At 39.3% G+C, this 26,414-nt stretch overlaps 1 protein-coding gene across 1 annotated transcript in view; it reads right to left on the bottom strand.

Annotated features, from left to right (window-relative positions):
- plch1 (phospholipase C, eta 1) overlaps positions 1-24,719 on the bottom strand; it is a 75,477-nt gene extending 50,758 nt beyond the window's left edge. The window contains exons 1-6 of the mRNA XM_080185602.1: positions 24,632-24,719; positions 16,310-16,456; positions 14,182-14,412; positions 13,609-13,739; positions 3,945-4,115; positions 1,812-1,905 (exon numbers count right to left, since the gene is read on the bottom strand). Coding sequence (XP_080041728.1) covers positions 1,812-1,905; positions 3,945-4,115; positions 13,609-13,739; positions 14,182-14,412; positions 16,310-16,456; positions 24,632-24,674 — 817 coding nt within the window. The 5' untranslated portion in view covers positions 24,675-24,719. The remainder of the gene's footprint in view (positions 1-1,811; positions 1,906-3,944; positions 4,116-13,608; positions 13,740-14,181; positions 14,413-16,309; positions 16,457-24,631) is intronic.
- Positions 24,720-26,414: the final 1,695 nt, after the last annotated feature.

The following is a 26,414-nucleotide window of genomic DNA, read 5'->3' as shown; positions in this document are numbered from 1 at the left end:
AAAGCCAGCATTCCATTTCATGGCTGGAATTTTCTGGTCGTTTACGCTGGCACGATTCTCTGATCCCACTGCAGATTTGGCCGAACGTCAAATTCTTTGTCCTTCCTTGCAGCAGCAGCTGGGCGTGAATGGCCGGAAAATTCCGGCCTATACCTTTTTTTTTGTCTGTGCTTTTGATAAATTATAAACCTATTTCAATACTTCTTTCAGTAGCTGTCATTCTTCTATTCCAATGTACATCCAAAATGTTAAGAGTCTACTTAGGATTCTCCAGTAAAATGTATTTGCTCATTTATAATATTTGTCATTGTGAACATAATACTAAGAAAGAACTTGCCTTTAAATGGCATCTTTCACAACCTCAGGATGCCTCACAATTGCTTACAATCAATTAAATACATTTAAAGTGCAGTCATTATTGCAATGTAAAGAGAATTCATGTTGATAACTCTCTGTGTGGAACAGGTAAATTGAAATTACTCAACTGTGTCCCAATCATTTTTTTTTACTATTTCTTCTCCCTTGAAATTCTTACTCCAAGAGAATCTGAATGCTCCTTTAGCTGACTGAACAGCTTATGTGCCTTCACATCAAAAAGTCCTTCCGAATTTGTTTTACACTCTGCAGCTTTAGCTCAGCCTACATAAATCACTAACTCATACATGAACTTCATATATCCCCAGAGACACTAATATGCTGTGACATGACCCCCGAGGTTATATTACAACTCAAAATAGTACATTCGAGAAATGTTTCAAACTAAACTCTCGTGCTTAAATGTGTTTATTTAATTCAGAATGTTAAAACTGATTGCCTTGAGATCATTACACTTGTTTAATTTATGATATTTTTAAAAAGGTTACAGAAGTCAGCAATTGCAAAGAATATTTCAACCACATGGCTTAGCAGCCAGCAGGTGCCATTTTTAAATTCAAACTTCAAAAACCAAGTGCTGGATTTTCACCAGCAAAATAGGCAGTTCAAGTTGGGAAATTTCAAACCTCCTTTAACAGATGCCCTTATATCCAATTTTGATTCTGGGGAGGTGGAGGGTGGGATAGAATCAGGCCCACCAACCCTGGAAGCAGATCCTAAGCATTCACAACAGCAAGCAAGTGGGCTGGTTAGAAAACCTGCTTCAGTTCTCTGGGACTTCATCCCTATTGCCCTCACACCCATTCCCAACGGCTGCTGAGATCCACAAGCTATCTTCATGCCAACGCATACATCTTACCCCCTCCCATGCCCCATCATACCTCATGGCACTTCCAATCATGCCCCCACCCTTTCTCAACATACTCCCAATTTCCCCTCATACCAACAAGTCCCTTCCACAACCAATTCCCAAATATCTACATTGGGCAGACTTCAAGAGCCGTATGGAGTTTAAAATAGAACTAAACAAATGCAGCTCTCACTCATTTACATTAGTGGTAGAGGTAGTAAAAATTTGCATATTCCCATACAACTCTGTTAATTAAGCAAATTATATACACTGACGTCACTAAAACGACTGCAAGGAATTTCTTGCAGAAATCAACATTTTAATGTATGATAACATTTTTACTGCATTGATAGGAATGATAAGATCATGAGATGAAAATTAATATGCAAATATTTTTCATAACATTTAAAGCATTTTTAGTGTAAACTTAATGTTAAGTAAGAAAAGGTACCAGGTTATCCAATCAGATCATGAGGTTAAAAGTACAAAAGAAAACATTCGGCTAAATTCCATTTCATTAGTGCTGCAGTGCGTACTACCATCAAGTGTAGTACAAATTCTTTGAAAAGTTCATTGTTCTAATTACCTTCAACTCCCAAAACATTTTGTTGCTTGTTTTCCTCGGAGACTTCAAACTTTCTTATAATATCCATACAATATTCTAATGTCACATTTGTCATCTGTGTGAAGAATAAAAATGAACCTAGAGGTTTTTTAAAAAGAAATTTCACCATTGTCCTGAGAAAAACACAATGCAATGGTCAAAATTTCAAATCTAGAGTTTGCTGATTATAAATAAATTAATTTTTATGTAACTCCAAACAATTTAGTTCAATTGAAATTTATAACATTTTAAATAGACACTTGAACTTGGGTTAAATTGGATAGTTTCTGAAAGCAGGTGCAGAGGTCCCATGCACAAGACACACCGGGTGGAATTTTCTCATCCCGCCCCCTATGAGAATCGTAGCAGGTGGGATGCGGACCATACAAACATCCATTGACTTCAGGCAGGATCTTCCGGCTTTGGGGTGAACATGGCTGGAAGATTCCACCCTTTCTTTCTGTTACCTTCTCATCTGAATGATGCCAGTGCCCAATCAGTGCTAATCATGCTGTTCATTGACTGGGCACATTAGCAAGAGGTCAATATCATGAGTGGCAAGTGCCAATTAAAGTTATTTTGTACTGTTTAAAGCAGCTTGCACGTGTTGAAGTGGACGCGCACTGTGACTGGAGTAGGTGCCAAGAATTGTGGTCGAAGACGATATAGCCAGCAAAAAAATGAGGAATGGCATAGCCGCGGAATGTGCATACTCAGAATTTTCTGGACAATACTCTGGAGACCTTGGTGAAAAGGGGAATGGTTCAGGTCTAAAATGCACTGCCTGGAAGTGTGGGAGGGGGACGTTCAATCACGGCATTCTAGGGAGCATTAGATAATTATTTGAATAGAAACAATGTGCAGGGATATGGGGAATTGGCAGGAGAACGATACTAAGTCATGTTGGTTATTTGGAGAGCCTGTGCAAACATGACCGGACAAATGGCCTCCTTCTGCACTGTAACAATTCTATGATCTTGTTCTGATGCAACTGGTTTGCACTGAAATCTTGAAGCCAGCAAAACATTCTTTAGTAATGATCATATCACTTCCTGTAGTCTTTTGCAACTCCAAACAATCAGTTCTAGAATTGTAGTAACATCAAGATGAAATCAACTAACAACTAAGCAATAAGTACATAATGAACCCTTTAAATAGCATTCATGACAGAGGAGTTTTTCTTGTTCAGTTATGTGAAGTTACAGGAGCATTGAGCTGCAAAGTGATAGTGTTGGTACCTAAATCAATGTTGCTTGATGTTATGATCTGCCTGCTATGTCTCTGTAGATGTTCAATGAGTGCAGTGCTGCCTGCACCAATGGGCCACTAACAAGTTCAATCTCTTGACCTGACATTCTTTTAACAAAATGGCTTTCACTGGATAATAGATCAGTCGTCCAGCTTTTCCTCTCCTCAAGTACAGCAAGGGCAAAAATGCAAATTAATTATTTTGTTTCACTGCTTCAACTAACACAATAATTATTCTCCATTACACTATTAGCCTTGCAGTCAGGCTTTCAGGAGGATGGGGCACAAGACAGGGTTTCGTACATGGGATCCAATTGGAAAGTACTATATAGCAAACTGTACAACTTACACACAGCAACATAGCAAATTTGCCAGATCTCTATTTCTGATGACTACCTAATGGGCATCGTTGCAAAGTATGATTGTGTAAGTGACAACTGAGCAAATCTATGAAGTCCTCTTTAAATTGCTCCTCAACACCCACTGTTTAAATTCACATTTGAGGAATGGCTGCTTCTACAAAGTACCAGAGGCAGCCTCAAACAATAAGAAATATATCCCAGCATGAGTTATTAATAATGACTTTAGGAAAGTGAAAAAGAAAATTGAGTGTTGGATGGGAGTGGGTGGGTGAAGAGAAATTAGCCACAAGTTATTTATGGAACCATGAATTGTGCACAGATGTTGGGTAATCAACAAAACTATCTTATTATTACTGCAGTCTGAACCTTGGACTGATTTGACAAAGTTTTTTAATCCATTAAAGAAAGCTGCAAATCAAAACATTGAAAATATATAGGTAAGCACATGTTCTCAATGGCAACTTAAAGTTTGTAGAGTTTAAAATATGGTGTTTAAATGACTTACTTTTTGTTCCAATTTAAGAAACTGAGCAAGCTCTTCCACGGTTAGATAGTCCTTCCTGTCACTGTAAAACCTCACCAGTAGGAAGAGATCCCTTCTCAAAGACATCATCTTATAAAACACAGAGAACTCTTCGAGATTTAACGTGCCCTGATTTTCATCTGTATCAGCTTCCTATTGGGGAAGAAAACATAAAAGTCTTGTTAAAACAAAAAATTCAAGTTATTTGGCAGTACATTTTTTGACTTAACTTTTATGAAGATTTTTTGGAGTATATTTTCTTTTTACCAAAACAATCTTAACTCCTTGCTGGTTTTCCTTTCTTAAAGTTACAAAGTCAATGCATAGAGTGGACAGGAAAAGTCTTTAATCCATTTCCACGTTTTCTCAAAAAGACAATTCAAATCAAATCGAATTCATGGTCCCCACAAGACAGACATTCAAGATCCAAGCTGACAAGAAAAAGCATTGCACCTGATCTCGAAATTGGTCTTTTCGCCTCAACAACCTCCTACAATTCTCCTGTTAACTGCAGTCAGTTTCAAAGCTGCTGTCATTGCAGTGAGGACAAGTCATAAATTATTACATCTCACCAGCTTTCCCTTTAGCTTCCAACTCCCAAAGTGGAACAGCGCACACCCTCCTCTATTAAGCTGAGACCAGGGACTATTTAAGGTAGAACACCAACCTGCATCCATTCTTACTATCTAAAAACACTCAAAACCAGTTACAAAATTTGAAGTATTCACATGTTATCCACATGGAAGAATTTCTACAATAACAGTTGGAAGTGAAATACAGCACTAGAAATTAATTCATATATAAAGCAAATATCCATTTTTACATTAAAAAATTCTGTGGACACATTAACAATTGTTGGTGACAAAATATAAAAAGTAAAAGGGTACAAGCAGAAATGCACCATTATATAAAACGGAGAGTGAAATGTTCAATTTCTTAAAAAAAAGTTAGGAGTATTTTGTCCAATGCAAATAGTTTTATAAAGCAACTATTATTCTAGTGATCTTAACTGTTCAATTAGCTTATTGCTTAATCATATTTGGGAATTCATTGTTCAAATGGTAAAACTCAGTCATGTCCATTGAGTTAACTGAACCCATGACTTAAAGGCATTTGTGAAAAAGAGAATTTATAATCATATGTATATGTAAGTCAATCATAGTACCATCATGATAAAGTTGTCTTGTCTGATATTGTGTTAGCTCTTTTTCTACTTCATTGGCAATCAGCTGTGTGATTCTGTCATATTAATTATAATAGCATTCTTTGCACTCCCCTTGCTTGTCATGCTTCATTAAATTTAGGAAAGAATGAGCAACTGATTCATTTATTATTTGAACTGTATCCAAAACAATGGGCTGATTTCTTCCAAGTCCTTGCCGGTTTTGATCACGGACATGGGAGGACACATGATGCCTAGATATCTGTTTCACGCCCACATGAAGTTACATTGGAATCAGTCCTCGGTTAGTTCTCAGCAAGGTGGGTCAGAAACCCCGCCAGAGGCTGGCATGAACCTCATATGCATCCCATTAACTGGATGTAGATGAAAGCCCAACCCCCAGATTCTCCACAGTGCCAGCAGGAAAACAGGCCAACGTGGAACACATTCCAAACAACATGGCATGCAGATGTCGGAACTCATCTCAACAATGCCTGAGGCAGCCTTCAGAATTCAGGATGGAGGCTGCCAACAACCCTGGAACACCACAGCAGAGGGCCTAGGAGGCATCTGTATGTAAGCCTTCCAGATTCAGTACCCTGGAGGGGGTCCATTTTACAGCCTCAATGTTCCGGGAGATCATCTGTGTTCTCAAGAGGTACACCTTCTTTCTTAATAGTGGGTCAGTGATTTTTGGGCACCTTTTCAATATGGCACCCAGATACAATTGCAGACTATGTGCCATCCAGACCAGCCTCGCCACAGAATATGGCATGAAACATCCAGGTGCATAATAGATAAGGTTAGGGTCAGAAGATTTAGTATGTTTTCCCGTCGGCTGCCGCAGCAGCGGTGGTAAATAATGCCTCTTATGCATAATACTTTGCACTGGTTTTTGCATGCTCTTGAGTAATATCTGTCATATTCTGGTTTTTTTGCAAACTTCTATTTCTTCACTGAAAAGATTCAAGAAAGAGTGTTTAAATGCATTTAACATAAAAAGACAATAGATGCTGAAAATGCTAATGCATCAAGCTCAAACTTTGATTTCCCCATTTCTAAATATAAGCTTTTTTTTCATCTCATCCATACAATAAATAAATGTCACACATTGTTTTGGGAAGTCTCTGTCCCTTCTAGTGAGGACACAATATGATTAAAAAGCCACATTAATTTCATGCATTAATTAGTTTCAAGGACAACTGACATTATTTGCAGATATTGCACGTTTGAGCCAAATGTGTAAAGTAACTTACAAAAAAAGATAGAGGCTATCTTTTCGATGGTGTAGCAATATCATTTTATCAATGTTTGATAAAAATATTAACTGCCTTCTTCTATTGCAAGTTCTTTGTCTTTTTTCAAAAACATTTGGAATTCTCCCATTTCGAAACTAAGTGCTGTAGTGGATATAGGAATATGGTGTTTCCTATTGTGCTGGCTGGCAGAGAAACATGCCAAATCTTCCGGCCCTAACCTACAAAATCTATGAAGTCAGTGAGACTTCAAACAGAAATAGGTCAATGAAAGCTTTGATGAAGCTCAAAAGTTTGGAATGCATTTTCTGCATGTGACTTGGGAGAAGTGTGTTTATTGTTTAGTCATATTACATAAGGACAGCATTAATTGAACCAAATCAATTGACCCTATCTGTTCCTTTGTATGTCCACTTGCCATGAAATAAAGGAGCCTAATGATTTTTAGCTGGCCACACATCATAAGCGTACCTTGGAAAAGATGGAAAAAAACATACATGCAAAAAAAATACAAATAGCCAGTACAGGTTATGAAAGTACTGCCACATCGTGAATTAGACTTATGTATATATAGATAGTGGCCACTCTGTGAACATATGTTTTTTAAAAAATAGGCTATATTAGAATGACCAGTACCAATAATTTATTGGCAAGGATCATTCATCAAAATTAGATAAATGGCCGCTGCATTAATTCCTGAAGACAGAATCATCATATTGTTACAAGTGCCATAGTGGGGCAGATTTTAGCTTAAAAGATTTTTTAAAATGGTTTGAAGATTTTACTTGACAATTTAAGTTTATTTATTATTGTCACAAGTAGGCTACATTAACACTGTAATTAAGTTACTGTGAAAATCCCCTGATCGCCACATTCAGGTACACAGAGAGAATTTAACATGCCAATGTTTCATTTCTTACTGCTTTGATCTTGTAGTAGGGAATGAGTTAATGAACTTTGTAATACTTGGTGGAGAATGAGAAAAATATCCAGTAGCCTACATGCAGCTAGTTTTCATATATTTCAGATAAATGTAACTTTGTTTTCGTGTGCTCAAACAGGGACTCGGCAGCTGCTCTTGCTATTATACACAAGTTTATGATAAGCCCACTTAGAAATGTAGTTGACCCAGCTTGTAGTTATGTTGTGTCTTTAATTTCGTGGACTTTCGCCTAATATAGAGAAGACTGCATGTCCTAAATATATTTTATTTATATATATATATTCATTATATACTGCTTATGTGTCATATACTAACATATTTTATATATACATATGTTATACAACATATGAGCACAGATTGTTATACTGGCATGTTAAGTTTAACTTGTCTTGTCAGCCTGTATGTTAGCTAAGGGCTAATCATCAATTGTGGCCTTGAGATAACCATGAAGAAATGACGAGGCAGCCATGTTCCCATGATGGAGGACAACCCACAGCCTGGGAACCTGCTGAGAATGAGAAGATGCGTACGTGACTGAGGGGGTATAAATATGTGCTCTTAACTTGTGTTCGGAGAGATGCCTGGGGAACCGCTGTTAGGTGACAGGTGTATCTCCCAAAAGCTTTTGAATAAACTGCTGTACTTTGACTCACAATTAGTCTCAGAGGTATCTTTACCTACAACAATCTGATACCACTCTATCTAATGCATGTCCTTTGCTGATTATTTACAAAAGATTATTCAAAGCCTTTAAACTTATTTAGGTATTTGCTGGTCATGGAACTATTAAATCAGAATCAGCAGATGAAAACAAATTTTCACCTTAAATATAGCTTTCAATCATACATTTAAAAAAGCATTACAGAGTTAATTCAGAACATTCTATTGTATGTTACAAGATACCAAAAATAATTTTGCCAATATTAGATATTAGGAAAGCTCAACTCATCGCTGGTTCCCTTAATACTTTCTCTTTCATGAATATTTTTAGATAGTATACTTAAAATTGTCATAACATTTCATAATGAAAAAAAGGATAAAAATGAAAAGAGTCTTTACTCATGACTCATATTAAATTGAGATCTATGCACAAATACATATATGCATTCAGTAAGTATTCCTCCCAAGGTTTGATCTTAACTTTTATTATATACTGAAGCTTCATCTCTATATATTGAGGGTAGTATAAGCTGATGGGATTCTACTAAAATGAAGATGCCTGCTTAAACTGTCTGATGACTGATTAAAATCTGCCTCTTGGCCTTCAACTATTTGAATCGCGATTGGATTACAGGCACATTTTCATTTTTAGATGATTATCAACATTGGTGAGGGGGGGCTTTAGATAAAATTTAGTTTTCAATATTATATAATGAACAATGGGAGCATTGTAATAACATCTAGTTCAATCTAGATTGGAAAGAAGTGGTTTGGGGAATCACACTAACTCATTGCATATTATAAAAATGCTTCATTATTTAAAAAGTATCTCTCGTTCATACATTTTATTTTATGGAGTATGTGCTTTGCACTCAGCTTGAAAACAGTTTCTAGGATTGCCTCTATCACAATCTTGAGATTAACAAACATAGAAGTGGATGCTTTGGATGTGTGTATGTCTGTATAAATGTCTTTTCCACAGCCCAAGACAAGATGATTTCTAGCAAATCAAGTTTATGCTCTGATGCTGCATAATCCATGACCCTTAGTAGAGCTAGACAAGGAGCCATGGCCTTAGTTATGTCATTCAAGAGGAAAAGGCTGCTCCAATGGATGACTTAAAACAAAGGGGCAGAACTTAACTATATTCAGCAGCTCAATAAGGTCATCAGTTAAATTCTCTATTCCTCTTCCCCCTTCTTGTGTGCCTTGTTTTTCTACATTTGGAACAAGTTTAGCTGGCAATCCAGGTAAGTGAATCAGATTATAAAATGGAGATTTTAATTCTGTACTTTCTAGGCTATACGTATTGGTCAAAAAAATTCCATTCTCGTTTGGGGCTGGGATTTTCCAGTGCTGATGACAGCGAATGGAGTTTTGGCTGGAATGCCAAATTTTCTGTTCTTACTCCTAACAGGTCCAACCATGGATGAGACCAGAGACCTTTTCCAGAAAGCAAAAAGCTGCAGAAATTAAGAAGTTATAAACATGAACTATTGCAAAAATGCAGTAGATCCACTACTCCCCAAGGACAAAAAGAAACAGGTTAGACAATGATACTCATCCCAACATTCCTGACTTGTGTTCAGAGAATAGGTAAATATTTGAAACACGAACCTAACTCCTCTCTCTAATGCAACCAGATTCCCAACTAAATTAAAAAGTGAATTATATTTATTATTATTTAGTTTCTTTTTGTTAATGCCACAAGTAGGCTTACATTAATAATACAATGAAGTTACTGTGCAAATTCCCTAAATCCCATTGACTAAAGTCAATGTCCAGACTAGAGGGTTACAACATATAGGTGAGATTGAAGAGTTTGGTTGGAATAATATAGGAGACCAATGAGAGAAGTAGAAATAGCATTCAGATGGGAATTAAAGAAGTCAACCAGCTGGAGGACAGGGAAAGAGAGCATCTAATGTGCATTTGATTTCCATTATGTTGATGCAGATATGCACCCACATGGAAAAGCTGCAAACACAGAAGACAGAAATAGACAGAAAATGAATTGATATACTTGCAACATTCTTCCAATCTTAATCTATCCATTAATCTAGACAAGGTTGCTTTCAACAGTATTCAATGAACTTAACAGAGACCCGTTCTGATTCTGCATTGATACATTAATTACTTGAATTGAGGGGTCATTTTGAAAGACAGCAGCAATTCCAGCCAGATTTTATTGGCACATGTTTGAGATATCTGGTACATAATCACATTAGGATAGCAACATCCAGTAGGGCAAATATATATCAAATTTGAAATCAAAAGCTGTATTAATACCTATATCTTTGGTTCTCTGTGACCTCATTACTGTTGACAGAATAATCCAGTCTAAAAATTAATTTTATAGCTTAAATGCCGAAGGTAGATAACTACAGCTCAGTGGCAGCAGTGCATACTATTTACAAGATGCAGCAATTTACCAAAGATCCTCAGACAGCACTTTCCAACCCCTGACCATTTCTATCTAAAAGGATAAAGGCAGCAGATAAATGGGAACACCACCACCAGCAAGTTCCCTTCAAAGCCACTCACCATCCTGACTTGGAAATATATCGCCGTCCCTTCGCAGTCGCTGAGTGAAAATCCTGGAATTCCTTATCTAATGGCATTGTGGGTCAACCCACAGAACATGGACTGCAGTGATTCAAAAAGTGGAAATGCCAATGTTGGACTGGGGTAAACACAGTAAGAAGCCTCACAACACCAGGTTAAAATCTAACAGGTTTATTTAGTAGCAAAAGCCACTAGCTTTCGGAGCACTTGCTGCTCCTTCGTCAGGTAAGTGGGAGTTCTGTTCACAAACAGGGCATATAAAGTCACAAACTCCATTTACAAAATATGGTTGGAATGAGAGTCTTTACAGGTAATCAAGTCTCAAAAGGTACAGACAATGAGTGGAGAAAGCGTTAAGCACAGGTTAAAGAGATGTGTATTGTCTCCAGACAGGATAGTTAGTGAGATTTTGCAAGCCTAGGCAAGTTGTGGGGGGTTACAGATAGTGTAACATGAACCCAAGATCCCGGTTGAGGCCATCCTGTCTGCGGAACTTGGCTATCAGTCTCTGCTCAGCGACTCTGCGCCATCATGTGTCATGAAGGCCACCTTGGAGAACGCTTACCCAAAGATCAGGGGCCAAATGCCTGTGACCGCTGAAGTGTTCCCCAACAGGAAGAGAACAGTCTTGCCCGATGATTGTCAAGTGGTATTCATTCATCTGTTGTCGTAGCATCTGCGCGGTCTCCCCAGTGTACCATTCCTCAGGACATCCTTTCCTGCAGCATATCAGGTAGACAACATTGGCCGAGTTGCAAGAGTATGTACCGTGGATGGTGTTCTCATGTGAGATGGTGGCATCTGTGTCAATGATCTAGCACGTCTTGAGGAGATTGCTGTGGCAGGGTTGTTTGTGTGGTTTGTGGTCACTGTTCTCCTGAAGGCTGGGTAGTTTACTGCGGACAATGGTCTGTTCGAGGTTGTGCGGTTGTTTGAAGGCAAGAAGTGGGGGTGTAGGGATGGCCTTGGCAAGATGTGTGTCTTCATCAATGACATGTTGAAGGCTCCAGAAAAGATGTCGTAGCTTTTCTGCTCCGGGGAAGTACAGGACAATGAAGGGTACTCTGTCTGCCATGTCCCCTTTTGTCTTCTGAGGAGGACAGTGCGGTTTTTCACTGTGGCATGATTGTTCACCATGAGTCCAAAGGAATTGCACTGAAATAACTATATGGTGACATCAGCAAGTTTCATCCCTCCATCAGACTCACCGTGGACTACTCTCTGGAATCGGCTGCCTTCTTGAACACACGTATCTCCATCAAGGACAGTCACCTCAGCACTTCACTATACCGCAAGCCCACGGATAATCTCACGATGCTCCACTTCTCCAACTTCCATCCTAAACACGTTAAAGAAGCTATCCCCTATGGACAAGCCCTCCGTACACACAGGATCTGCTCAGAGAGGAGGATCGCAGCAGCCACCTCCAGACGCTAAAAGTTGCCCTCATAAGAACAGGATATGGCGCTCGACTCATTGATCGACAGTTCCAATGTGCAACAGTGAAAAACCTGTGCCTAACACTTTCTCCCCTCACATTGTCTGTACCTTTGAGACTTGATTAGCTGTAAAGACTCGCATTCCAATGGAGTTTGTGTCTTTATATGACCTGTTTGTGAACAGAACTCCCATTCACCTGATGAAGGAGCAGCAAGCGCTCCAAAAGCTAGTGGCTTTTGCTACCAAGTAAACCTGTTGGACTTTTAACCTGGTGTTGTGAGATTTCTTACTGTGATTCAAGAAGGCAGCTCACCATCATTCCTCAAGGGCAACTAGGGATAGGCAATAAATGCTGGCCAGCCAACAACACCCATGACCCATAAATTAATAAAAATTTTATAAAACTAGAATTGTGAAAAATAGTTGCTTAATATATACCAGGAGTGGGAATTTTATATTCCCCATTATAGACTACACCAACTACATAGGTCCTACTAGATGATGGGTAGCTAGTGTCTGTGTTCGTATTGTGTATCCACCATGAATTGCCAACCAAATGCCTGTTATCTCTGGTAAGATTTTGTTCATAAGTTGTACTAATGACTCCTGGGACAGGATTTTGTTTTCAGATCAGGACCAAATGGAGGTCTCAATTCTGTGCTGTCTGGAACAGCGGTCCAGCAATGATTTTCTCTGAAGTAGCCAATTTGTGGCCAGAGGGAGCACTTACTCTCCAAATAAGCATGTCAGGCGAGTTGTCTCCAGCACTCAGAGCTGCAGCCTGCCACTGCAGGTAAGAGGGAGGCTGCCTCCATCTTAGGGCCATCTCAAATTTATTAACTTCACAGCTGCCGCATCACCATTGTTATTGGGGCAGCCCTCCACAACTGTGGCCATTTAAGCAGCGAGGACCTCAAAAGTTGCCTGGAGGGCTCATTCCCTGTTCTGCTGCGAGGTGGCTGCCTCCGGGCAGCTGGTCTGTTCCTTACATCTTGAACTCCCACTCACCTGACGAAGGGGCAGCGCTCCAAAAGCTAGTGGCTTTTACTACCAAATAAATCTGTTGGACTTTAACCTGGTGTTGTGAGACTTCTTACTGTTTCACAAAGGCCAACAGACCGGCTGGAAAATTCCAGTCAGCCTCTGGACTTAATTGCCCTTTTCCTTCCTCCTCAATTCAGGCTCCAGCAAAATGGCTAGAAGGCATGTTCGTGCCAACAAATTAGCATGCCAGCTAGTGAGTCAAAGTTACATGCCTGCCTGCATCCACTGTCACCTCTATATTGGGGTGAAAATTCTGCCCCTGGTTTCCAGTATTATGATACCTTAGATGCCATTTATCATTCACAGATTACAGGCTGTTGTGGATATATCAGTGCACATTTTTGAAGCCTATGAGAAAAATTTATCATCTCTTTAACCAGGTAAACAGCCCATATATTATCAATTCCACATGAATGATAAAAGAGTTTGAATATAAATTAATGAGTAATTTTCTAACATCCTGCATCACTTCAGCAAAATACTTACATTTTAAGAGAATTAAATAGAGAAATTAACAAAGCAAATCATATTGGCTAGCTCAAATCAGCAATGACCAGCTCAGAGGAGACAACAAACCTGAAACATCTGCCTGATTTTCCTGCGAGGTAGATTCACATTTAATTTATGCATCAGTTGATAGATTTCCTCAATGCACAGTAAGCCATCTCCATTTCTGTCAGCTTCTTCAAAGGTCTGTTTCATCCATTTAAAAGGGAAATTAAGGAAAAGTAAAATTGTAGAACATAGTGGGCAGTGCATTCAGGTTTGCTGAAAATTATTCCAACCTTTATATGCATCATTGTCCACATGCCTACAGTAAGAGTAAAACTGATGACCATGGAGTTTTGAATGTTTGCTTATTGTAATAGAAGAAAATGCATTAAACAACTATATTAGCAATTCAACAAATTCTGGTGAAAATTGTTGAGACACATTTTAAGTACATGTTTACATGGACCGCCAATATGGCATAGATATGGTAATGAAATCATTATGGTACCTAGCTTCGAGCCGCGAAGTTATGAGTTCCAATCTTACCATGCAAAGTTGAGAAAATAAACTGGTGACTTGTGAACTACAAGGATTTGAATCGTTCCCTTAATGAGATGAAATGAAAACTGGTTTGTAGTCTTAATTCCAAAGGATATTGATCATGAATTCTCTGTCTTTTAGCAAGTGAATCTTCATCTTTAATTCCAGCCATTAGGTATTTTAATCCAGTTATCCAAGTGCGTGCATCCTCACAGTTGGATGTTACCAAATCTAATGCCTCCATATGACTGCCATGGTAAATACTAAAGCAGCAGCTAGAATCAAAGCTCCCCTCAGTATGCCGATGAAGGGTCCCTTCTAAAACTTTACAAATGGAATCAATGGTAACTGAGGGAAAGAAGAAAAAGTTGCAAATCATTTAAATGCACAACAGTGGTTTTCACAAATCATCTGCTCTTTTATTTTACAATTTTTATCCATTTAGTTTAAACTTGCTGTTTCATTTGAACATGGTATGGGCATGAACAAGTATTGGACATCAAGCTATTAGTCTACCATTGTAAGGAGGAAAAGCATCAGTATTTAAAAAGTAGTAATTTAATCTTTAAGACCAACTAAATTTGGTTTTTTTTCCAGGCAGTACAGAAGTTATGCTCTTCTAGAATGTATCACTTTTTCTTGTTTTGCATTCCTTTTCCTTTAATGGTGAAGTTCAAGCAAGTAATGAATCCATTCTTTAGAAATGGAAAGAAATCATGTAGATTACAGATCTTACAATGCAACTTATTCAGTCACTGGCATTTTTTCAGATTAGTGAATTAATTCTGATACAAGCTTTTCAAATAACCTGCCCATAAGAACATACGAAATAGGAGCAGGAGTAGGCCATCTAGCCCTTCGAGCCTGCCCCGCCATTCAAAAAGATCATGGCTGATCTGAAGTGGATCAGTTCCACTTCAAAGTTAACCTGGTGTTTTGAGACTTCTTACTGTGAACCCAACTCACCGCTCACCTGATGAAGGGGCAGTGCTCCGAAAGCACATGCTACCGAATAAATCTGATGGACTTTAACATGGTGTTGTGAGACTTTTTAATATTCAAAGTGCACAAAGTGAATTTTACAGTGCATCTCTGTGCTTTCCACCACCTGAAGTTTGCAACCAACTTTTAAAAAGGCTATCTTGTAGCAATATAATGCTGTGAATGGCCTCAAGATTGGGGGGACTTTTGCGACTCAATGGAAGGAAATCCCACTTTTGAGAGCTGTTGGCCAATCTTTCAGTCCTAGCAATGCAAAGTGCTGCTGAGACTGCAAGGAGAGATGAGTGGATGCTGCTGGGGCTGCAAACAATCCCATGAAAAAGTCAGCTTGGATGCCAGAAAGAGGCATGTCCAGGCTTTTTGGGCGGAGGGAGGCCAGGCATTGTCAAAAGAATCATAGAATCTGTACAGTATAGAATGAAGTCATTAAGCCCATCAAGTCTGCATTGACCCATCTTTTTATCTTACCCAGACCCTATCGCCATCACCCCACGTATTTAACCTGCTCACCCCTACTAAACATTTTGGGATACCAACGGTCAATTTAGCATGACCAATCCACCTAACCCACACATCTTTAGAGTGTGGGAGGAAACAGGAGCACCTGGAGCAAACCAACACAGACACTGGGAGAACGTGCAAACTGCACAGACAGACAGTGACCCATGACCGGAATTGAACTCAGGTCCTTGGCCCTGAGAGGCTGCACCACTATGCCACCGTGCCAGTGGAGGCAGGTGGATTGTCAGGTTTGGAAGGCTGTGTGAGATATGGAGAGGGCACAAAGGTTAGTTTCTACCTTGGGGGTGTGACTCAATGCACACAAGGTGCCCCCCCCCACCCCTCAGAAGGAGGTAATCCTTACTTTCTTTCCATTTTTTCACTTCAGATGGTGGAAAAGCAGGCTTTCCACCTCATCCACCTTCCACTGCCTAGCACTGTATGGCAGTCGAAATGGAATGAAAGCCTTAATTGCCACTTAATTGGATAATTAAGGTTCTCATTAGGCCTCAGGGTAGATGGCCTGGTGGGCACTTCACCCACTCATTGTATTAAAGGGAAATGGTCAGGGGTGGACAGGAAGACAGTGGGCTAGCCACCAGTCATAATTTAGGTGTTCACCCAATTGAAAACATGTCTGTTGGGAGGCCACAAAATTCAACCCCTAGGCGTTTAGTTAGATATATATTTACTGATATATTTTACTACAAACTAATTGGAAAGTAGGAGTAAAAATTCTTACTTTTTGCCTTTTCATTTTTCCTGGATGGGCGCCACCTAATGCACGTCCTGTGTTCATCCAGGTAGAAAAGACGAACCAAGCCTTTGCTCCCACCTTTTAGCTTGACCATTTGAGTTCCTGACTGCATTACACTCATGCACCTTTCCACTGTGAAAACAAGCCAGTAACAGTCAATTAGTAAGGATAGAAAAAGCAGGTTTGATGTAAAGTCTGTTGATTAACATGCTAAGGTACCTCAAAAACTACATTAACAGATCCCTTCAGTACTAAAATCAATGTAAATTATTCCAATAATGCACCAGTTTCCAAGAGTGTTCTCTTTTACAAATAGGAAAAGAGAAGAATGGAAGAGCAGTAAGCAATACTGTTAAAGTTTGCATACATCATATAACTTTTATCAAAGGGATGACAACATAAATATTTATGACTGACTTAAATCCTCAGTGAAATTACATTAACTTTGCAATCAAGTGGAAAACTTAACATACCTTTAATAAGAGCATAAAAAGTCAGGAGCAAAAATATTACTCATTGATCATATTTCTCCAATCACATATTGAAGAAAGAGACATGCATACAAGGAATTTCAATTTAATATTAAATTTGTACAATTCAAGTCCTAGCTCTCTCCCTCACAACAGTGTGTGTATCTACACCACATAGACTACAGTACTTCAAGATGGCAGCTCACCAGCAGCTTCTTAAACGCTGGACTAGCTGGCAATGGCCACATGCCGTGAATGAATATTTAAAAAATGACTCATTGCTGTCTTTGAGTTCGCAATCCCAAAATCTCATCTCACAGCCTGACTGGTCATGAGCCACGCCATGGTTTGGCTTAAAACCTGCAACTCATTCTAATTCACCAAAAGAAAGCATCAAGTTTAAAACTGGTGTCTGCCAGATTATGGATAGAATTTTAATGAAGGAAAGTGACTAAAGCTTGCCATCCATCAAGTCGGCACGTAATATGTTACCAACAACTCTCAGAAGCCCACTGCCATTTAATACTTATTTGAGCATCGACTGACAGTTGCGGGGATGACTCTGCCACTAGACCCACCTGTGGCCAACAGCTCTCCAGCCAAGCACAGCACTGCAGTGGTGAGAAGTGGTCGTGCAGCGTTTTGTCAGGAACAAAGTCCCTGGACTGTTGAAAAGGCAAGTCCCTCAGGTCCCAGTGGGTAGGTCTTGACGGGGATGGGGAAGAGGGTGGGGGGGGGGGGGGGGGGGGGGGGGCGCAAATCTGAAGGGATCTTCAGATTAAGGCACCCAGCTCCCCTTCCTGTCTGAGATGGATGAAAGGGTTTTTCTCCGTTTCCCATGCTCTTGCAACCATTTCTGCCAACTTAAAAATTAAGGCTCGGTGGGAAAAGGCCCTTGGGTGCCCACTTAAGGCCATAATAAGCAAAAGGGCAGATTTCCTACCCGAAGCCCTGTTTGCCTAAGTGTACAATCTGGGTTTGGATGGGTGGATTTCCATGGGGAATGCTGCCCATTCAATTTTATGCTCCCTCTGCCTCAGTACCAGCTGCAAAGAACCAGGAAATGGAGGAAAGAATTCATTCATATTGCACCTTTTTGCATTTTAGAACATCCCAAACGTTTCACCACTAATGAATTAGTTCAGAGTGCCATGCTGTGAAGTAGACAGACATTCGAACCAAGGATTTTCACAACAAAAGCCAATGAGAAGAGCATCCAGTTACGATGTTGGTCGCGAGGTGGTCATTGGCCATGACATTGGAAGAACTACCAGCTGTTCAAGAGCACAAAGGAATTTTTGATGTTCTGCTAAACAACTAGATGTATCTAAAGATACATATACTCGGTTTCTGATAAAACTTGCACCCTGTCAGAAAAATGATTAAGCAGCATTTTAAAAACTTCATCATCTGATGCTGCTAGTGCTTACTCTTGACTCTTTTCTCAGCTCATTCTCTTGATTTTGTATGTTACGCTCTGAAATGTTGAGCACTTCTCTTTATTGCTCTGATGTGATTCTCTGTTCTGTTGTTTGAGTGGCTCTGCAAGAATTTCCATGCAAAAACATGTTTTAAAAAGAACAAATATCACCTTCCCTCTAAAATATTTGACAATGAATTCAGTCCAGCAAACCATTCACTGCTTTTCTATTGCAATCCTAAACTACAGCCACTTTTTTTTTCAAAAAAAAGGCTCCACAGATCATTTCCAATCTTCCCCATGCAAAACTCCAATCTTACAAGGGACTTGCAATAATGAGCCACCAAAAGGACATGCAGGTGAGTTGATCCCACAACTTACACTCAAAAACAACTGGCAAAATCCAGCTGACGGGTACAACACTGGCATAAATGGCCCAGGTGAACTTGGGGCTAAAATATTCAGATAAATTTTGCTCTTTTTCTCTCAGTTCCATTTGTCTCATCCATTGTGATACATCTTAATAAAAATTCTAAAAGCTAGATGCAGCACATATTAAATAGCACAGGCATAAAATCTTTTAAAAACGGAGCTCTAAACAAAAGTTTCCATTTGTACCTTCATGGTCTACTTTAATTACAGAAATACAAAAAATCCAAATACAGAGTAGCTTTATTATTGGTAAAATTTTATTTGTCAGCATACAAATATTCTAAAACAAGTTACGCATATACACTGTAAAGTGGTACGCATCCTTTACTTTTCCTGAGAGCTTCTTCCAGATGTTTTAAAGCCATGAACTCCTTAAACTTGAGCTCATACAAAACGTTATTGCTTTTATCAAAGCTCTACAGCTGCAGTGAATATTCACATCTTTGCAAAATTTGAAATAACTGAACAAATTTTATTCTCAGCATTCCAAAACTTACATGATTCCTTTTCTAAATAGATAGCGAAAACTAATTCATGACTGAAAACTTTTCAAGCCCTTCACCATACACAAATGGGTCAATGATACCAACCTATTTGCTCCAATCTGAATTTCTGTGGTGCAGCAACACTACAGCACACACTGATCATCCCCGATGCCAGAAGGACAGACATTCTCACAGACAAGGATTCTAGATATTGCAAAAAAGAAATCCGCATTTAGCTGTCGACTGCTTCTTCTGATCAGCAAGAACTGATTGACTTTACCAAGTCAGATGCTGCATAGTATGACCCACTAATCCACGACACAAACCTAACCTGAGTGATCTAATCATCAAATCTTATCTTGTAATATACAACAGCCTAATACTACAGCACATGTTAAAAGTCTTGCATGTTTGTAAACATGAACACACTGATGTATTGCTGTGCGCGAGGGATACACAAACATTAGCGGATGGGCAATAAATGCTGGCCAGCCAGAGATGCCCATGTATGGATAAAAAGGTATACAATTTTAATAGGAAGTCAATCCATTTAGGTAAGGAAATCCAAAGCTTAAGTCAAGAAGGCTGAAGGCACAGCTCCAAATATTAGGATGAAGGGAATGGGGAAAGCACAAGAGTGCTTTTGAGGAACGCAGAGTTCTTGGAAATGTTTTAGGATTAGACAAAAACAGAGGAGTGAGCCTTCGGAGGATTTTAAACATGAGCATGAGAATTTTAAATTGGAGGTTTTGATGGATCAGCAGCCAACAGGTCAGTGATCGCAGGGGCGTTGGGTGAGCATGATTTGGTGCAGGTTAGATATAGGCAGTAATGTTTTGTATGAGTTCAAGTTTAAGGAGGGTGAAACATCACAGACTGCCCAGTTACAGTATCAAGTCTGTGTAACAAGAGGATAAATGAGTATTGTAGCAGCAGAAGGTTGACAGGCATGTACGATGTCACAGAGAGGGAAATAAATGATTGTAATGGAAAAAAATGTAGTCAGAAGCTCAGGTCAGTGTCAGATACAAGGCTGAGATTGCATTCCATCTGTAACCAGGAATTCAAATTACAGATGCATCTCAAAACTTTGGCAGAATGCTGAGAAATTTTACTCATGACTTGCATATTTTAGTAAACTGAATTTGAGCTGCATCAGCCATCATTATACTTTCTAAAGCATCAAAACACAAATCCAGAAAGCATTCTAGATATCATTTTCAGAGGTATTTTGATCAGTAAAAGTGGTTTGCATTAAGCATCAGCTTTGAAATTAAGATGTTCTGAATTTCAATCATCTCACAGCTTGTTTATCCCATTATAAATGTAGCAAAATAAACAGTAACAAGCCTATGGAAAAGGGCAAAAATTAACCTCTTACCCAGCTATATTTCTGTAAACATGGCCAGAATTTTCCATTCCAAGACTAAATGCTGAGGTGGGTGTAGGAACAGAGGCTGCTTGGAAATCGTGAGACCCTGGCCTAATTAATAATGCAATTGGGCTGACATTTTGCATGGCAGAGCAGGCTGGATGGTGCACATGTCCTGCTGTAACATGCAAGCACCTTTGCATAACTTTTTGAGGAGAAATGGCCTAAAGGAGCACAGGGAGGTCCAGCACCCAAATTCTGCACCCTCTCCCTGGGCATCCTGCTCGATGAAGGTAGCCAAGAAGGACATCCTCTAACCACAGCATGGGAGGAGGTGATCTAGCAGGAAGGTGAATTTGGCATGGGAGCAAGACTCTAGGGCAGTCATTAGCCAAGGTGTGCAATGGAGTGGATGAACAACATTTGCTCTGCCTCAACACTTCTAAATGGTACAGGGGACATGGGCCTCAGTGTCAATATGATAAGGTGATACCTCATGGGGGAGGACGAGGAGGAGTAGTAGTAGTAGTGAATGACATATATCTGCAAGGAATCAACACTCTGGAGAGTGCTGGCTCCTGTAATGCACTTTCTCTCTCTTCTCACATTTGCAGGTGCCAGCATGAAGAGGACAAGGCCCAAAATTAATGAAGCCCTGACCAATACTCAAGCCCAGAGCAAGGACGTTACAGGGTAAGGAAGTGCACCTATATAGGCACTACAGCAGTCACTTGTACCCTGTATCAACCTAGAGGCACACACCTTGATAGATATTAAATCTGGTTTAGGAATAGTCTCAGATGAGGTGGTCATTGCATGGATATGTATCTGTACCAGGAAGAGGCTCAGCCACGCCCATCAGCACTTGGAGGACTGCTGGAAAATAGGCATCTATTGAGGCTAACACCTCATCAGCCTTCCAACTAATACTGGAGAAGCAGAAAGAGGCAGAGGAAGATCAGGGAGAGACTTCAGAAGTTCTTAATAAGATGGCCTGCAAAGCCATGGAGTTGTCTGCCTGCTGACTGATAAAGTTGTGCTGATGTGTGCTTGTATCAAGTTCTCCATGGGGAAGGCAGCAGGCTCCATGGAGAACCTGAACCAGAAGATTCTGTCAGAGATCTGTGCAGACCTGCCTGCATTGCTGTAGCCATGAGTGAGCGTTTGCAGTGGCTACATGAGAGGTGGATGGAGCATACTGATTTCCCTTCAGGTGCCCATTTCTCCTTAAGACAGGGCACCTTAGGTATGCAAAGGAAGGAGGAGTAGCAATTGGAAGCCCCTGGCATCTTCACTGAGGACTCTCAGGATATCCAGCCTTTCACAATCTCTCTAGCTTTGACCCCTTAAACTGTGGTCTTCTGTGACCACACAGGGAGCAACTACCCATAACAGTGGGGCCGTCATCTGTAACGAGAGGGGTGTAAATTGGTTTCACATCGGCATCTAGTAGGAATGGTGACCCAACCATGATGAGCGGGAGCGCAAATGCCTGTCATCTATGGTAGCTATCAAGATAGGCTAGGGTTGTTTTCCTTAGAACAGAGGATGCTAAGGGGTGACCTAATTGAGGTGTACGAAATTATGGGGGCCTAGACAAAGTTTGGTTTCCTCTAACTGAGGGGTCAATGACAAAGAGGCATAGATTTAAGGTGGCTGGTAGAAAGATTAGGGGGGACATGAGGAAAACCTTTTTCACTAGAGGGTGGTAGACATCTAGAACTCACTATCTAAATTGTTGGTTGAGGCCAAAATGCTCAACTCAGTTACCAAGTATCTGGATCTGCATCTGAAGTCCTGTAACCTACAAGGCTACTGACTAGGTGCTAAAGCGGGATTAAAATGAGCAGCTAGTTTCTTTTTACCCTATGGTCACCACGGGCATGATGGACTGAATGGCCTCTTTCTGTGCCATAACCCTTTTATGATTCTATCCTCTTATGCAGGTAGGAAACCGATTTTTCAAGTCCTGCATATTGTTCCTACCTGGCTTGCCATTAAACCTGCTGGGGGTGGGGGTACAGAAAATTCCACTTCATGGTTTTTGCGTTGAGAGAAAACCTTCCTTCAGTTTCAAATGTAGAAACTACTAGTTACTGAAGAATAACTTAAGCATTTAAAGCCCAAGTGTGCTTGGAACAATAAAGAGTAACCATTCATTTAGGACACAAGTCAGTGAGCGAGAAATCCTTTTTCCGTTCTAAACTCTTTCAGCTGAAGCACTGTACTAATAGTTCTGCATTAAATATTTAAATTTTGAATGGTACTCTGGATACTTAAGATATCTTAACCATCAGGGAGGACAACATAAAATTTATTTGTCCTAAAGAAATGTGCAGAGTGCTACTGTTAAAGGGAATGCCAATTGGGAATAATCAACTACTTCATTTTAAAACATGAAATATTTTGCAATCCATTAATGGATGAAGATAAACAACTTTCCCCAACTAGCTCTATAGCTCAACCAGTAATCCTTTCATTAATCATTCCTAGAAGCTACTGAGCAATTATTTATGTTCAGTTTAGATAGGAAATTCAGATTCCAAACATGAAAAGAATTGCTAGTCTGTTTCTGCTTCTGTTTCCAAAACATTTCAGTGTTTGACATGTGCTTCAAATGGAAGAGATTAGATTGTTAAGGGATTTCTCACTCATCATCTGATCTCTACTTTGACAGATACTGCCACAATAATGACAGCTACATCAAAAGTTGCACTGAAATTCATTGGTATGCATATATTTATAATCAACTTCATAATACATATGACACACTAAAGACAAGCCAGTTTTGCTGTACTCTTAAACTGCAGGAGAGTACTTCAATGAATTGGCATGCATTGCAAGATCAATGCAGAATATACTACTGATGAGATTTGACAATATGCACTGGGCTGCAACACTATCCACTAAGATGTCACATCAAATTTATTTTATAAATACATCACACTAAAGCAACAAATAAAATTGTATTTCCCTATATACGTATTTACTAACCAGAGCCACACTTCAGCTTCATTTTAGATAGAAATATTTTACTGCCTAGAACACACTATTAAAAATATGATCTGAAGAGATATTCCTATACTGCAATTCCACAGCATTTGGATGGTAGCAAACAACCAAATTTTTCAACTGTCAGACATGCAAAATTTAAAATTGAACCTTTTTTATTGTTTTCTTTGAAGTTAATAAATTGACAGCTGTCAAGTAGAATTCTAGCCAGCTAAAACTCAGGAGACAATCTGCCTACAGAAAACTGCTGTTTAGTGGTTAGAGCTAAATTGATAACAGCAAAATTACTTAATCATTTATTTAATCAATTCATAACTGTTATCAATATATTAAGCAGCATTTAACAGAATGTCCTTATTAAAAAAGGAAAAACAACGTTGTTTTGTTCACTAGGAAAATTAAATGAAATACAAATGAAAAGCTGTGTAATTAAATAGAACCCAATGAAAACGTTGGCAGAGAATGGTAGTTCCACTGCTATTTATTTTGTGATAGATCTACACTTGAATTAAACACACTTTAGTAATATATCCCAAAAGTACAGTTAATTTTAACTAAGGTGCATTCTTTTAATGAAACACAAATCATTCCATTTCTCTTAGAAGCGAATTAATGTCTTTTCTTTAAATAGCTACCCATCCCACTCCCTCTTCAAAATTAAAAGCCCAATCATTACATTTCACAAAGTGCAAATTAACCACAATTATGCAGAAGACAAATGTACCTTGCAATATTCACATGACTTGCAGTACAAGAGAGGGATCACAAATATGTGAACATGGAACCTTTACAATTATCAGCAACTGGATTTTGGGCAGAAATATATTCAGCTGAACTAATACAAAAATACATTTAACATTTAAAGTAATTTAACATTTTTGTGAAAACAACTCATGAATGCTTATCTTTGAAGAGATCGGAATGCTGAGTATTCTCATCATGGATAAGCTCCAAGTCAAATTTTACATCAAACCAATTAAAAGGTGCGCTTTTGAAATATTTTGAATTTACCATCTTAACAAATACACCATTTAGTAGCCTTAGTTGTATTTCTTCACAAATTTAAGTAGGTCAGCTTACAAAATTATCCCAAGTGCATATAGGAAAAGCACTTACCTCTATCAGGACTGAGATTCTTATAAAAATCTAGGTCTGCCATGAGTGATATATTTCTTACACATCACTGGATTAGTCATTAGATTTCCTGAATAATATCATCAAGAGTCTTCCCACTCACAACCCTCTTGTGCTCTAAGTTTTATTAATAGATTTCATACTGTATGCTATTTCACATAAAACCCATAATCTGAAAGATCACAATCATGTCATTCATAAAAGAATGCCTCCACCCAGACTGCTGAAACATTTGATGTAAATTCCACAGAATTGTGCTTGAAGAGAACTTCTCAATAAGTAAAAAGCTCAAAGCAAAAAAAAAGAAAAACAAAATCGTCAGTGCCTGTTTCCAACTACTGCTTCTGTGAGGATGCAGTGGGCGTGACTACAGTTGGAAACATCTATTTATGTTTGATGTCAATACAGAGGTCCCAATAATTCTAAATGCAAATGAAGTGCAGGGCATTGCAGGTAAATCTTTGGAGGGAACAGCAGACTGAAGATTTGCTCTTCAGCATTCCAGAGTCAATTTTGCTGTCAATAATTAGGCAATTAAAAATCATAGAAAGTGAACTCGAAATTGAACTCAAAAGGAAATTATGCGAAAAGTATCGCACTTAGAAGTGCAATCCCACTAACCCTTGAACCTTGGTAAACAAAAACCTATTAAGATTGACCCAACTTTAATAAAGCCGATTCTTTGAAAAGTTCTTCAAACCTTATTTCATCCAATGTGTATTCTGGACCCTGAAACGGTCTATGTTATTGAAAGGGTTAGATTTCCTACAAAAAAACAGTTTCTAAACAACGTATCAATACTGAAATTAATATTTATATTTTTGAACATATTCTCACATTTTCTTAAATTAAAACTTACATTCATCAATTTATTTCTGATAGCCTATCACATTATTCAGAAGAGAAGCACAGTGGGTAGCATTGCTGTCTCAAGGTGCAAGGGTCCTGGGTCTGATTCCGGCATTGGGTAACTGCCTGTGTGGAGATTTCACGTTCTCCCAGTGTCTGCACAAGTTTCCTCCCACAAATGTATAGATTAAGTTGATTAGCCATGATGAATGTGGGGTTTACGGGTATAGGGTAAGGGTGGACCTGGTTTAGATGTTTTTTAAAGTGTTGGTGCAGACTCAATGGGCCATATGGTTTACTTCTGCACTGTAGGGATTCTATGGAACCCTCTGGCTACAGTGCAAGTGAGACAATCAACTGATTGGAAGAAGCTTATTCCCATCAAGTGCAATCTAGTAGGCTGGGTGAGATATGACAACGTGAAAATATAGAATTGATCAGCAGAGGAATTTAAAAAAACAAGGGAGAAGAGGAGATGGGAGTAAGAGGAGTTGTGAAGTTGGAGCTGCAGACATTGGAGCTGGATTTCCATCCTTGAGATGGGTTGTGAGAGTTGAGAAAATTCCTCACTTGGCCCACCTGCCTTGCGCCAGGAAAGACAGGATTTTCATTGTGGAGAGGGCTGGGAATGGCTGCAATTTGGGCAAGCTGACCCAGGAAAGGATTCCAAGGCAGCCAGAAGGGCTGCTGGGAGCTGAAGTGAGTTGATTACAAGGCCCACTTTGATGCTGTGGGTTACTGTCCCATTTATAACAAAAAAAAGGCTATCTAGCCCTCATCCTTGACAGCCCAACTAGCTTTGAATATTGTGGAAAGGAGAGATATGCTACCAAAGCTTTTTGTCTTGCACTCATCAGGACAAATTGAAAAAGCAAGGAGGACTTCCCAAACTCCCAGGCATTTCAGAAAAGATGCA

Source organism: Carcharhinus amblyrhynchos, chromosome 3, assembly GCF_965287045.1.
Source record: "Carcharhinus amblyrhynchos chromosome 3, sCarAmb.v2.hapA, whole genome shotgun sequence".
NCBI classification, from domain to species: Eukaryota; Metazoa; Chordata; class Chondrichthyes; order Carcharhiniformes; family Carcharhinidae; genus Carcharhinus; species Carcharhinus amblyrhynchos.
Note: the sequence above shows the minus strand (reverse complement) of the source record. Positions and strands in the feature narration are given on the sequence as shown.